Here is a 15444-nt window from a genome sequence, read left to right on the forward strand (position 1 = left end):
GTGAAAGGTTTTGCTTTCCTCCCCTTTTGGGAGATGGATCGCCCTGTCATTTATCCCCCCGTGATTGATGCCAGTGGAAGGAAATTCTCCCTCCCCATTAGATTAAAGAAGAATATTTTATACAATGTTTAGAGCATGCGGATTTGTGAGGCGAATGGGCACCACGGGGGGGGGCTATTCCCGCCGACCTGAGGGTAACTCCCCCTTCAATGATGAATTTCTGAAAAAGGCGTTCGAAAGGATATCCATGGGATCTCCCTCACCGTCGTCATCATCGTCATTTTCGTCATCTTCACCTGCATCATCAGTGGCCCCCCCGAGGGCCAAAATAAACAGCGTCCTAAACTTTCTGCTGTGCTCCAAGATCCTGCATACCAAATGGTCCAAGTTAGAATTAATTGATGAGCTATACAAACGGAAGATTGACAAGACGCTTTCATTCCATTTGAACGTTTTGTATGGGTTGGGTTCCAAGGGGATACACTTAAGGAGGAAGGGGATAATATCGCCCGTGCTGTTTCAACCCCTGCTGGATTACAGCCAGTTTGTTTACATTGTGCAGGTGCGGCGTGGAGGGGGGAGACCAGTCCCCTACGTGATGAGTTACACGTGGGTTTGTTTGTGTGAGCGAACAACGCCCCCCTTTAGAGAGACTTCCCCCCAGAGATGGGTTCAAAGTGGACGGTCTCTTGCGCTACATATATGATTATTTTTTCCGTACCTTTTTTTTTCTCCCACCTGTTTACAGGTGATGAAAATTGCAGACAGGGAGAGACAAGCTGGAACGCAAGAGCAGGCCGATTTCGTTCGGAGCTTCTTCAGAGGGTAGGGCAGCATGCCGCAGCAACATTTGTTTATTTTGCCATCATTTTGCCATTTTTTTTTTTTTTTTTTTTTTTAATGGACCCTTTTGCTGTAACGTATTATTTCCCCTTGGTCCCAAAAGGGGAACACTTTTTTTATAAGTTCGACTGAGTTAGCAAAGTTGAGCATACAATGTGCAGCACAACCGATTCGTTGACGATGCTTCCTTTTAGTGGTGTTGTCCTGTAGATGGCCCTATGAGTAACGCTGAGGCTACGTTTTATGTTAACCTATGTTGACGTCCCCTTTTTGAGGTTCCCCCTGCGTTAGTTTGCCATGTAGGTGTGTGGAAATGGTGGAGAACGAACCCGCACGGTGGGTGGCAGAAGGGGATGTGCAGGAGCTGTAAGGGGAAAGGATCACCATGTAATTGGACCTCTTCTACCTCCTCATCTGGTTCCTCCCCTTTTAACCAAATGGATGATAACCTTCCCGCATGCACCCATATAAATTGTGCAGATATATTTTCTTTTTCCCTTTGGGTGGAAAATTGGGAGGAATTTGTTAAGACACTTATGTAACACACAGCAAATTTTATTTTTTATTTTTTTCTTTTTCGAATGGGCAAATTATATACCTCACGATCTTATCGCCCTACGCTGTCCCTAACTTTTTGTAGCCCTCCTGTGCCATTGGTGCAATGCTCATTTTTGAAGTCTTTAAAAAAAAAAAAAAAAAAAAAAAAGAATATCAGCAGTGGGAAAATGCGCGAGCATGCACAAGGCACAACCTGCATTGATTTTATTTGCTTCTTTTTGTGCGTCCCTTTCTCTTTGTCTGTACTCCACAACGCATTAGACGTTTTACTGAATGTTGCTGAGGTACACATATGCCCCTTCGCGCACTAGTGGACTTATGTGAGAAAGCCTTCATATTACAAAATCTATTGACCATGGTGATTAAGCTCGTGCCTCGTGACACCTTAGCACTGCTCTGCCCACTTAGCTGTAACACTACCTTGTTGTATTCCTTTCCCCCCCTAAAAAAAAAAAAAAAGCATCACTTGGGTAATTTTTCTTTCTTGTCCTTTGTGCAAAATAAGAGCAATGCACCCATTGCATAATATATTTTTTTTTTTTTTTTTTTTTTTGTGGAGGGCTTAACCTTGCTCTCACTATGGAAGTGTTAAGCAGAAAGTACTTCAAAATCTGTCTGTGAGACAACTTTGTGGATTTGTTCTGTTCACATTTGGCTTAGACTGTATGGATGAAAAGGGCTACACCTTAGGAAGTGAAAACGAGAGAAACGTTCCCCCGTCCATCTTTGTTTTGGTATGCTTAATTAGGTTAATTCTTTCTTTCTTTTTTTTTTTTTTTTTTTTTCTGTAAATATGTGTATGCATATCTAGTTAGTCTTGTCTTCTTCGAATAGAAATTTTTTGATTTTATAAAAAAGCGTTTTTTTGGAGGGGAAATAACCTAGCACCTATTTCTTCATTTTTTTATTTGAGCTTTTGCCCAAGGGCTTGAGTGTGTTTTTGTGAGAGAGCTGACAAGGTTGCAATTGCACGTGGGTTTATGCACTTATGGGTGTGTATGTTTGTGTGTGTGTCTATGCCAGTATGTGTGCCCCTCCTATATGCAGCGCAGACAAAGCCCCATTGGGGTAGTAACACTGAATTGTTATATGTGCCCATAAGGGTTATTTGCGCAGAAGCCGGGTTGAGTCCGCAGCAGGCTAATTTGTTTTGTTCCGTTTGTGCGTTCTATTTGTTTATTATCGCGTTCTGCTCACCTTTTGTTGTTAACCCTTTGTTGTTCACGTTTTGTGTGTTTTTTTTTTTTTTTCTTTCTTCTGGGCCCTCGAAAGGAAGAACTGAAAGCCCGTCCACCCTGTTGCAGCTTGCATAACCAACCTTGTCTCGCATAACCCAAAGGTCTCAGAGTGAAGCACCTGCAGAGGTTACATTTGTTCACAGATTTGGATGTTCGTTAAGACCTGTTTTTTTTTTTGTTATTCCCTACAGTTTGTAATTTTTTTTTTTCATCTTGTTTTGTGTAGGCGTTTATTTATCGCCCCCAATTGTCACCCCCAATTATTGTGAGTAGAATTTTTTTTCTTCCCAAAATGTTTCCGCGTGTGTGTATATACGTGTCGTAATAAGTGACTCTCCTGGGCAGAGGGAAACAGAATTACTTCACGCTCGATGCATAGAATTATATAAATTTTTTTTTTTTCTCTCTTATGACTACATCTTGAAACTTCGACTTTGAAAAAGGTTGTCTTTTTTGTGCTTCCCCCGATTTGCCATTTGGGACCCTTTGCCTAAATACATTTCATAGTAAGCCTAATTTTTTTTTTTATTCTGTTAGTTATAGCTATCTGCGAGTTGTACATCTAAGTTAGAGGTTTTATTGAGAGAGAAAAAAAAGACCCATTATATGGTTAATTACAACACCTGGTTAGCTAAGAACGCAAAGTACAACTTCGGATTAGCTCCCCAGTATTACACAATTTTGAAAAAATTCGGGACCAGTTGTTTACAGAGGGAAAACGCATGGTGGATAAGACGTGCGTGTACCTTTCTGATTACTCTCATCATAACGCCTTATTATTACGTGTTTGTTTTAACCGCTTCACTTGCTTTGCTTGTTTGTTTTTTTTTTCGTACAGTCTGAGCATCTGTGTCGGCGGTTGCACGCATTTTTCCCTAATTTTGTGAGAGAATTTCTTCACCCAGTTGGTGGGATCAGAAGGGGTTGTGCTGCCGCCACAGAGTTGTTGTGATTGATGCACAGTTTTTACTTCATCGCTATTTGCAGAGTCTTTTGTCTGGACATTTTTTGGCATTCTTATAAAACGAGTTGCTGCTTGTCTAATTTGTCGGGGAAGCACCCACTCCGTTTGTATGAGTTTTTGGGTGAGTACATTTTTGGGCGTATTTTCACACCCACCGTGCCGCTATAGAATGCATCTGTAAGAAGGGACCTTCCACCTTCGTACATAGCAGAGAAGATCCCTTGAGGGAAATAAAATAAAATAATTTACACCTTCGCTGGGCTAAAAACCTTCGTGTAGTAAGCCTGTTAAAATGGACAAACAAAAATACCAACAAGACGTACGATGTGATGAGGTCAGGACAATGAATGAGGAGACGCACAAAATGAACCCGTCCAATGTTGATAAGGACTATGTGGCAGGTTGCGTGAAAATTAATTTTACATCTAACCTTGAAGTGAAGGATAAAGAAAGGGAGGTGAACCCATGGGGGGAGAAAAGGGGGACCCACTGTAAGCTGAATGAGGAGACCAGAAGTGCATACAACGGTGAAGTGTCCGACATGAAGAACCAGTTTGACAATAGTATGAGCCTTACGCAAGGTAACCTTCCTGGAAGCGGGGAGGAGATTTTGTTGTCCAGCGAAAGAGATTTACAAGATGAAGAAAGGGAAAAGGAAGAAGACATCTCCGAAATGAACCAAATGAGCCGAACACATGTGACTTGTACAGGTGAACACATAAATGCACCGATTCCAGAACGGCAGCGTAGCTGTGATAGGAAATGCATAGATCTACCCCCGATGGAGAAAGTCCAAGAGGAAAAGAACCCCCACCATGGAGGTACATCTCGGGGAAACATTAACATGAATAACAGCGGTGACGAAAGGAGAGGCGATCTGGACGGTGCACACATTTCGGTGAAACGGGAGCAATATGGGAATAAAGTTTCCACTATTTTGGGGACGTGGTCTAATAGGGAAGTATCTGGAAACGATCAGGTTTTCTGCACCAGAGGAGTGCCTAAAGAGGGAGCGCACCTCCGGGAAGCAATTAGGGTACCGGGTATAGGAGCAGATGACACCGCAGATGAGGAAGCAGAGAAGGAGTGTACCATGGTGCAGGGGGGAGGTAACTCTCCCCATGGGAAAGAAGAGCAGGAGGAACAGACCAAAACTAATCCTATAATACAGCAAGGTTTGAATGAGGTAAGGAGGAATAATTGCATGAACAGGTCAGGTAGTTACGTCGATAATGGAGAGGAACATAATATCTATGAAGAGAGTTATGTGGGGAGCTCCAATTTGCGGAAGAACCTCCTTAGTGAAGGTCACCTGGATGGGGAAGAAAGACGAGAGGATGCCTTCCCTGGAGATGACTCCGACTGGGTAAGTATCCTGAACATGGGAGGGACCCCCCCGAAGGTAGAAGGTAGTTCTCTGAATAGCTGCCCTTTCATAAAGGATATTTTCCATTTGAGAAAAAACCCACATGTGGGGGAAAAGACAAGGAAGGTAAGTTCTGAGGAGAAAAAGGAGAAGTGGACCGCAAAAGCGCCGAATGGGGGAAGTCCCAAATTACCTGAACAAGTCAGGCAGATTGATAACCAATTGGGAATAGCCAATGGAGAAATTGAGAATTTTGGAGAGGATAAATTAAAAGGGTACCCTTCAGGGGAGGGGCAGAAAACAAATGTAGGTGAAGCAGATTTAACGGAAGGTCCAAACGGGGGAGTGAGTCACGAAGGGGGTAGTCCCTTTCCATGTGATGTGTCGATAGGAATCATTTCATCTGCCAAGATGGAGGCACCTGCGGAGGGAGGAGAAAATGAAGCAATTAGTTACAATGGTGTAGAAAACAAAAGGGTTGCCCATATGGAAGATGGTAATGAAGAACGTTTTTCATGTGAAGAACGCGCAGTAGTGTCATTGGATAGGGCCCCACCAAGTGCACCTCCATTAAGGGAGAGCATACAGGAGAGAATCGAGATGGGAAGCGTCATACGTATCGACGCATTAGTCGAAGGAACAGCTACTGAGGAAGAAGGGAAAATAAAAGACAGCTCACCTGAAATGTGCAAAGTAAGTCTAGATGTGTCCAACGAGTTAGACAACAACTCGAGGGGCAACCCGGTCAGCCCATGCAGGGCAAGCGAAAACAGGTTCACTTCACAGGATGTATTGACACAGGATGTATTGAGCAAAAGTAAGTACAGCACGGAAAACCAGTCAATAAGCCTAATTCCTAGAACGTTTGTAAGTTTAGGCTACACACCAGATGCGCATGGGATAACCTTCACGGCAAGTAGAACCCGTTTTGGCGAACGAAAAGGGATTCACATGGTAGATGCAAAATGGTCTGAAGGGGATAAATATATTCTGGATAATTATCAAAGAAGTGAAAATATTCCTATGGGTACATATGGAAGTGGCCCCAAGGAAATTGTTCCCCATAGGAACGATGACTACAGCTCATTTGAGAAGGAGATGAATAGCGTCCTGCTAGATTTACACAAGGAGGGAGTAAATATGAACCAGGATAATTTCACACATTTTACCGATTGTAGTAAGAAGAAGAAGCGAACTGGCATTCCATTAAACGAGAGAAAGTACTACCGCGTGCTAGCTAAACAGATGATGAAAATCCAGGGACTAACTTTCGACCATAATCAGATCAGGTGGATTGCCTACTGGAAGAACGAGAACAACAAACAGATTCAGAAGCACTTCCCCGTTTGTAAGTACGGGTTCTACAAGGCGCGTCAGCTGGCATTGGAGTTTAGAAATTCGAAGTTCGCCTCCAGCAGTCAGACAGTGGGTAGCGAAGCGGTGCCTATTCAGGGGGTATCCATCAGTGAAGTAGACAAACCAGGAATGAACCCCCCCCAAAGTAGCAGAAAAAACAGCCATAAGAAGGATGTCGAAACGCCCAAATTTTTGGATCCCACGCAGAAGGGCAGCCAAACGACAGAAACGCGCACCAAAAATAAAAGGAAAGACGCAAAGGTGGGGATCCATAACAACCCACGTAAAAGGAGCCGGATCAGCAGTAGACGTGTCTATCTGAGTGAACAAATTGGTGGAACTGTAATTAATCCATGTCACGCAGAAGGAACAATGAAACAGGAGAATGAACCCAAAAATGTGGAAGCAAAATCGAATCTAACATTTGTCAATAAGAGGATAAATACATGTGGAGGAAGTGCATATGGGGAGAATAGTCCCATTGGAAGATCAACGGTAGGAAGTTTTTCTGGAGGAGGCCATGCAGGGATGACAAGACATGATTTAAAAAACGTGCAGAATGGAGACAATTTTAACAGCATTCAAAATTCGCCCCATTCGAGCATCGCGCAAGGGTTCCCTGCGTTCATGGGAAAACACACGACTACAGACGGGCAGCTTCCCAATAGACAAGAATACTCGACGGGGTCATACGATTCAGTTAACTTCTACGACCAGAATGCGATCACATTAACGGGACCATACAACAATGCATGGAACAGCGAACATGGGAGAACAAGCAACTACAGTTACATGGCTAATAACTTCGAAGCGATGCAAAGAGGACACAACATGGCTATGTCATCATTTCGAATCGGACTGCCAGGTCAGGTAGATTATCTGAATCATGGCATCAGTGGAGAGGTTTCACCGAAGGGACAATTTACGAATGCGTATAAGAATGTGTCGTACCAGAACCCGTTGAACCGATCGAACCAATCGAACCGGGTGAATCCGTTGTTTTTTGGTGGCAAATACGGGAGGAACCTTCAGACAGTCACAGATGCAGGAATTTCGCATAAATGGGGGGGACATACCCAAATAGGGAATTATATCAATGGTTCCAATTTTAATAATGGGCATATGAAGAACGAGGGGGGGAAGACCTACTCCCCCAGGATTAGAGGTCTACAGTCTGGGTTGCCACAGCATATGAGAAGTGGCACTTACCAGTGCAGTATGAATGAGGGGAGGACACAAAATATGGGTCCCCACTTTAACGGTGTAAATAAAGTTGTGGATTCTACATGGAACAGTTCATGTGGGGGAGAGAATGGAGCAAATGTTCGTGATAATTCGAATGTGAACAGTTGCGTGAAGAATGCCCTGGAAGGTAAGGGAGTTAGAAGTAGTGCCATTTCTAGAGGTAGCTGTGTTGGCGGAATGGGGAGTGAGGGAATCGTTAATTCAGCTGGTGCTATCTTAGAAGGGGACAACCCAACACAGAACAAGCTAAAGGAGGATCTGAATCTGAACGTGCATATGCATAGTAGGGTAAGTGGTGAAAGGAGCGAACGTGAGACGTGGAACCTAACTAGGGCTTCCACAGCGACGCACATTTCGGAGCACCTGTGTGAACTGATAAATGTAAACAGAAGTTTAAATTATGAGAGAAGTCAGGGAAGGAGTCTTCCCATTGAAGGCGTCACGTCAGGCGAAGTGGTAGGGATGAGGAACACGGGTAAGGAGACCACACGGGGAAAGGCAAACATTTTAGGAGACAACGATGAGATGTTTGGAAGGCGCATAAATTCACCTGAACAATGGATAAGAATTCAACCCATGGGAAAGGAAAAGACGACAATAAAAAACGCATGTGTTGAGAGTGGAGGAGCGGGAAAAATGACATATGGCCATTCCGTGGAGGGAGTAACTTCTGCATATGTAGTAGACACCACCGTTGGGAAGGAAGAAGGGAAGACATCAGAGAGAAACGTTAGTGGAAAAAATAAAGAAAAAAAAAACAATTCCTCTAAGAGAACGAACAGAAAGGGGGAAAAAAGTTGTAATGACTCAAACATGCAGGGAAACGGTATATCTTTACTGTCCGAAAGGGATATTGTTAGTAGGTCCTGTCAGTGGTATGTGGAGGAAGGCAGTGGGGAGATCAATCAGGGAGGAATCTCTAACGAAGGGGGAGTGGTTAAAGAGGTGTCCAAAGGGGGGAATCGCAAAAAAAGTGCGAAAAGGAAAAAAGAAAAAAACGAATTAAATGTTGCACACGTGAGTGGAAAGCAGAACAGAACCGGGTGCAACCAAATAGATGAGGCAAAGAATAAAAGGAGTGAGGAAGTCAGTTCTGCGCTAAGCAGTTCCAATAAATGGATGCACAGTATGAGCTTGATCCAAAGGAAGGCTAACCTAAGTGAGGAACCAAAGAAGGGAGCAATGTATGAGGAAAGAAACTGCACAAGTGGGAAACAGTTAGACCCGTGTAGCCAGTTGAATGAGCTCACCCAAAATGCGCTTTTCTGTGTTTCGCCCGGAGAATCCAGTGCTCCGAAGAATGGGGAAAATGTAAGCGAAAAAGTGTCAGACGTGTTAGCAAAAGAAGAAACAGCAGCGACGGTCGAAAAGGACGAAGAAGAAATGTGCACATACAGACTAAACGAGTTGGAAAAAAACAGTTGTAACGATCAGGATGAAGATGAGTACTACTACAACGAGATCATGAAAATGCCAAAAATTAAAGGAGTCCATTTTGACATAAGACAGAAAAGGTGGTGTGCCTATGGGCATAAAAAAAAAGAATGCTTTTCTGTGTACCGTTATGGGTTCTTAATTGCGAGGGAGCTAGCTGTGAAAAGTCGATTGAAGGTGCAGAAAAGGAAGAACAACCAGAAGTTCAAAAAAAATAAAAATTACATGAACGGGGAAAATGTCTGCGGGAAAAATGGTGTGTCTGCAGTGAAGAAGGGAAAGACCGTGAGGGACAAAAAAACACACTGTAGTGACAAGTGGGAAATTTCACATGTTACATATGGTGGATCAGATAGAAATAACAACACGGTAAGCTTGAATGATTATGATGGTCCCCCTTCCCCGGTTGGCTCAGCGGAATGCACGTCTACCCCTCAGTTTAACGACCAGAAGGGAGATCCCATGGGAGGAACGCCAATAGGTAACACGAACTCGCACGAAAATGATACGCAGAACGAGGTCATGGATGAGAGGATTCAACATTGCAACGGGACTGAGATGAACCCAAATTTGCTTCCAATAGTTTTGGCGCACTCGCACGAGACGGAGTCGTTAAAGGGACCCACTATTAGCGGCAGCATGATTCGCCCCTACAACGGGCGTGGTGGAAGTGACACTTACACGGATAACCCTTACGGGGGGTACTACGCTAGCCCAGGTAGGTATGCAAACCGCAGTTATACCAGGAGGTACTACACGGGGGAGGTTTCTAGCAGAAGGGGAAACGGTACGAACAACATTGTCCCGCTTGGCAACATGGCGCACCATTCTGAGAAGGACAAAAATTTAAGTTACCCAGGAAACGTGAACCAGGTGCAGGAACCATTCGAATTATATGGCACCAATGAGCAAATTCGCCTGAATGGCCAGGTAAAAAGTGACAACTTCTATGGCGCATATAACGCAAATGGGGAAACGAATCAGATGGTGCACTCCAATGTAGAAAGGGGAACAAGTAATTTTGTAAGAATGGGGAATGTGGAAAGGTGTGTCTTGAGAGGACCCAATGAAGAGTGCCAGTCGTATAACGGAGATGTGAGTTGGTACAATGTGGCAAGGACAAATGCGGGCATGCAGAGGATGGGTTCTATTCCGATGGGATGCGTTCCTGTTGGGCCCGCCCCAACTTTGGGAAATGGACCCATAAAAAGTAACGCCTCTAATGAAGAAGTGCGAAACAGGTTTCACGGGATTGATCTGATGAACGGTGGGAATTTTTCCAACATTAGAGAACAGGTTAGCGGAAATGAGGTCATGAGTACGCAAGGGGGGTTCCCCCTCGGGGTGGGTGGCGCTCTACCAATTGATGCAAACAAGACATGCATCCCACAGATTCAGCAGAGTAACCGCACGAATAATGGAACGAATACAAATGGAATCACTGATGGGAGTAGCGAATTTGTGCAGAATAAAGAAGAAGTCTCAATTTTAGAGCCCGTGGTGGAGAGCAAGCCGGAAAGGATCAGACTTAAAAAGGATGTTGTGCCAAGTGGCTACTGGAGTTTTATTAACAATTGGGAGAAGGCTACAACAGTGGGGAGTGATCAAAGTGGGGGTACTGACCTAACGGCTAATGGGTTGACCTGTTTGAACAGTGCCCCATTAATTAACAGTGGGGCTACCCCTGTGGGGGGAGGTGAATTTTCAACATCGTGTATTCCTGGTGGAGGAAGAAGTGGTATAGCGAATGGAGCAGCTAACCGTATTGATGGAAGGACGAACGTGGGGGGTCACTTCCTTGGGATTAGTCCTTCCCTTCAGCACAAAGCTCCTCAGAACATGCTCCCGCAGTTCCCCCACGCGAACAATACACAGGGGTCATTTCCACACACCTTGGGAACACATCCAGGGGGAAGTTTTCCGAGTGCATGTGACACCACCTCCAGGATGAACGCAAAACATTGGGCAATCCAAAAAAACAGGGAAGGGCAAAACGATGTAGGGAGAGTAATAAACATGAGTGAGACGAATTTTCTACAGAATGATATGAAGAGAGCGGTAGTAAAAAATTATAGTTCAGTGAGAAGTGTCGAACCATTTGGGGCACATAATTTAATGAGGAGCACCACCTGGGGAAGCAGGAATGTACAAGGCGATTGTGCGAAGGGGAAGACAAACTGTAGGGTCGGGAAAGAACCGCATCTACAATATGACAGAAATGTGGCACACATAAGAAGTGGCTACTCTGAATATGATATGAATGCCTGCGTCAATGTGAATGGCGTCTCAGAGAAAAATGAAAAGTGCACCACACTTGCGCGCAGAAACAATGGGAGAGACGCATTTACAAGCAGGTTGGATGATCAGGGAAAAAACAAAACGGACAAACATTTGGATGAAAATGAGAAAAAATTTTTACATCAGATTTTTCAGGACAACAGAAATATAGGCCATATCGAGGTGGACATAAAAAATAAACCAATAGAGAGCGGCCTTGAGAAAAACAAACGTTTGAACTTCGAGGAGGTTAACATGTTTCACGAGGAAGTTAGAGAACCAGTCGTCAGTGGGAACACTGCGGGATTGACTGAAAATGAGCATAGAAATGAAAGGGATTCTGCCGAAAAATGGGTTCAGGTAAACGGGAAGGAAGTCTCTCACGACAGGGCAGATGTGGGAAAGACAGACAGAGAGGCAACAAACAAAGGTGTAAAAATTATGAAGAAAGAAAAAAAAAAAAAAAAAGAACACATAGAATTTCAATCGGTTAACCATATTTTTCATCCGCTAGATGTAGCACATGCGAAGTGTGAGGAGGAACAGACCCGCAGTGATAAGAATAAAAGGAGCAAAAGTGGCTTCACCCATATTAGAGGTTCTGATGAGACATGCGCGATAGAGGAGGGGGGTGCACAAACTTGCCTCTTACCAGTTTGCTCTTTGGAAGGAAAGGAAGGAGCAGAGAATGAGTTATGTGGTACAGAGGGTACTGCTTCTAATGGATCCCCAATAGGAGTCCATATGTTCAAGTGCCACACTAGCAGGAGCGACGCCGAGGAGAGGAGAAGTAATTTCCCCCTTTCACAAAATAAAAGGAGTGAGTTAATTTGCCAAGATTATGATCCGTATGGTGGGATGGAGATAACTACCCAGGAGGGAAGTCATGGAAATATCAAATCACGTGAAGAACAGAGATGGGATAAACTCGTATTCTTAAAAGGCACTAATAGGGGTGGTACAGAAAACATCCTTTGTGATGACCATGGGGAATTAGCATGTGTTGATTGTTCCTCCACGTTTAGCAAGACGGATGGGGAGTCCCCCCAAAGTGGCATAAAAGGCGAACAATTGAAGGAGCATCAACTGAACCCACTGGAAGAATCCAAAACGGTGCGTCCATTTGAAAATCCATATGGAAGTAAGAAAAGTGGACACTACAGAGAAGAAGCTGCAAAAGGAGTAGTTTTAAAAAAGGTAACTATTTCAAGTGCAGCACCGAATTGCCATTTAGGTAGGGGCACTGTGGAAAAGGTCAACACCGAAGATGTGCGCCGTTTTGAGGCAGACAGGATGATGGCGGCAGCAGAGGTTTTTCTGAATAGGGATTACTTCGACGTGTGTGGAGATATACCGTTGGCAGGTGACACGATGATCAACGGAGTGGTAAGTGAAGTTCCAGACGGAGGACACAACGAATGGCGCAGCAAGCACTACCCCAAGCAGGATTGCAAAAAAGGGACCATTCTTAAGAATGTGCATATATTGAAGGAGTACGGAGAGAGGTTTTCCCAGCGAGGGTCAGAGGAAGTGCCATATGTAAACGCGTTGGATGGAAATAAAAGCGGAGTGGACAGTCTGCTAGACAGGTACTGTTTATCCATTTTTGGGAGTATTAAGATTAGCGAACTTATGCCTATACATTGTGGGGGCACGGAGATAGAGGAGGTCCTTTTCGTGGAGCCCTACCGGGAGTACGCCTGTTTGAGTTTACACGTAAGTGCATGCAGATGGGGGGGTAATAACTTACACCCATGTGTATATATGTATGTATATACGTGTATGTGTGCCCGAACGCGATGTCGTTATAGCATGTCCACCCGCTGTTTTGTCCCTTTCTTTTGCACCCCCCTGCAGGACCTGAACATGAACCGAGCAAAGGATGTCAACCAGACCATACATTTTAAGAAGCTCATTTTGAAGTACCTCATTATGGACTTATTTCGCAACATAAGTGTACCAGAATTTTCAAAAATGACAAATAATAGAACCCATTTTTTTGTGAACCCACAGAAATGTGCATCTAGTTACCCCCTCACAAATGAGGTAGATAAAAATAGGGACCTCCTAAAAAGGGTTGAGAGGTACCATTTAAAATTTGTTGCTAATATTTATGACATGAAGTTTGTTCAGCTGTACTGGGATGTGTTCGTGACTTGCTTGGTGAAGAACGTCACGGCGAGTGTGCTGCCCTTCGAGGAGCACTGCATGGTTATGCGCTCCCTGTTGTTGCTTTACCTGGAAAGTTGCGCGTAGCGGTCGTCATTTTGGGGAGTACGCCACTTGGGGGGAACATTATTTCGTTCCACTTTTGTTAGTATATCCCCAGGTTATGTTACTATTTTTTTTTTCTATTTATCCCCCTGTTTGGCCTTCTCTGGTGGACGCCGAAGTATGTATGCTGAGGCATAAAGACAAGCATAGAAATATGCATGCATACTCTACATACGTGCGCACCAGGGGGGGCACTCCTTCCATTCGTTTTTTTGTCGAGTTTGTTTCTGAGGGGTTCCCTTGGAAGTTACCAAGTGATTGGTGAGCGGATGGACCGACCGATTGGCCCCAGTTTGTCCGCCTGTCCTTCGCCTATTTTCCAAAATGGAACATACACAAATAAGCAGCATGCATATTCTCGCATATTATCGCCGCAATTTCGACAACGCACCTGTCTGGCTCCTTCCGTGTACCGCGGTGTAAAAGTTTTCCCTTTCACTTATGCATCATTTGGAAATAAAAATTAGACGATTTTATTTCTGCCGCTGGTGTGTTTTCCCGGGTTAGATGAAAGGAAAATTACGTGGCGTTTTTTGCGGAGTACCCAATTGTTAGGATCCCAACGTGGACAATTGTAAAAAGCGGGAAATTTTGTTTTTATTTGTTTTTTTTACGGAGGGGAATTTTGTTGTTGTTATTTCACCAAACGGGGTATTTTTTTTATCCACATTTTTTTTTTTGTATCTTTTAAGGGCGTATAATTGGCGTAAAAAAAAGAAAATTTCCCAATTTTTTTCGCTCGGACGTTGAACAGCGCATTGCGTAATTCCCGTAGCGCGGGCCAACCAGGGGGACGGATGAAGTCACGCAAGCGAAGCGGCAAGGATGCGCAAAACAACGTTTCCAACGAGACAGTGACGAACGACACGCCCACACAGAATGGATAAAAAACAGGAAAAGAAAAAAAAGCGGAAAAAGGAAAAGGAGAAGGAGAAGGAAAATGGACCCAGTTACTTTTCGGACGCTGTCACGGTAAGGACACATTGGAAAATGTAATCATAGAATTAAATGGACTTGAAGTTGAAGGTTTGCTTCGCCGATGGGTGGGGGAAAGGTCACTCCGTGCAGGCAGCCTCCTTTGGGAAGCATCATCTTGGTTGTGCTCTTCCCGGTTTATTTATCTTTTCTCCAACTTTCTTTTTTTTGCATTAATTGGTTAGTTCACATTTTTGATTGCTTTTCCCTTCACCCGCTTTACAGTTCTGCGGCACGGTGGTGCGGGACTCCATGGTGACTGCAGCAGAGGCGATACAGAACAACTATTACCCGATTAAGGAGTCCATTCTGAATATCTACGACAGTTACTTTTGCGATAATTCTCAGCACAACAATAGGAGGGTGAATGGCGGGGTCCCTTTCTTCACCGTCAATCAGGACAGTTCGAAGAGGAAGTAGAGTTTTTTTTTTTTTTTCCAATTGATACATGCATGGGGTATTAACACACATTTGGTCGAGGAGACCTTTTCGGCGAAATGTGTAATTTGAGGTGTGGCAACCCCCACGAGTAGGGGGTCCGAACAAACCAACGTGTTAATTTGTTAATTTGAAAAAAAGGGAAAATATATTGTGGGTACACATGATGTGCTAAAAAACGAATGATGGAGGGGCGCTGTATGTACACCCTGTGTAGAAGACCCCCCACACACATATATAAAACAGAAAACAAGTCAGATTTGCATTTTAAAAGCGAAGGATATTTGTTTAAATGGCGCCGCTCAAAGGGTTCGAAGGGGTGGCGGGTAAAAGGTGGCCCTAAATTAAGCCCGTTCTGCCTGCCCCCTTGAAACTGAAAAAAAAAATGGGAACCCTAACACGGCGAATATGCACGTGCAGATGACAAAAAAAAATAGATAAGTATGATGGCTTTCCACGTGGGTGGGGGTAGGGGT

At 44.1% G+C, this 15444-nt stretch overlaps 3 protein-coding genes across 3 annotated transcripts; all 3 read left to right on the plus strand.

Moving 5' to 3' along the window:
• Positions 1 to 124: 124 nt before the first annotated feature.
• PCOAH_00006080 (Uncharacterized protein) lies at positions 125 to 829 on the plus strand (the record flags this gene model as incomplete). The annotated part of the gene is made up of 2 exons (XM_020057419.1): positions 125 to 562; positions 749 to 829. The coding sequence occupies 2 exons, from the start codon at positions 125 to 127 to the stop codon at positions 827 to 829; spliced, it is 519 nt and encodes a 172-aa protein (XP_019912919.1).
• Positions 830 to 3895: 3066 nt separating this feature from the next.
• PCOAH_00006090 (AP2 family) lies at positions 3896 to 13537 on the plus strand (the record flags this gene model as incomplete). The annotated part of the gene is made up of 2 exons (XM_020057420.1): positions 3896 to 12997; positions 13139 to 13537. The coding sequence occupies 2 exons, from the start codon at positions 3896 to 3898 to the stop codon at positions 13535 to 13537; spliced, it is 9501 nt and encodes a 3166-aa protein (XP_019912948.1).
• An 897-nt stretch (positions 13538 to 14434) lies between these two features.
• Positions 14435 to 14950, plus strand: PCOAH_00006100 (Uncharacterized protein; the record flags this gene model as incomplete). The annotated part of the gene is made up of 2 exons (XM_020057421.1): positions 14435 to 14527; positions 14756 to 14950. 2 exons carry the CDS (start codon positions 14435 to 14437, stop codon positions 14948 to 14950), a joined length of 288 nt encoding a protein of 95 aa, XP_019912876.1.
• Between the last annotated feature and the right edge of the window lie 494 nt (positions 14951 to 15444).

This window comes from Plasmodium coatneyi, chromosome 3, assembly GCF_001680005.1.
Source record: "Plasmodium coatneyi strain Hackeri chromosome 3, complete sequence".
In the NCBI taxonomy this organism is placed as follows: domain Eukaryota; phylum Apicomplexa; class Aconoidasida; order Haemosporida; family Plasmodiidae; genus Plasmodium; species Plasmodium coatneyi.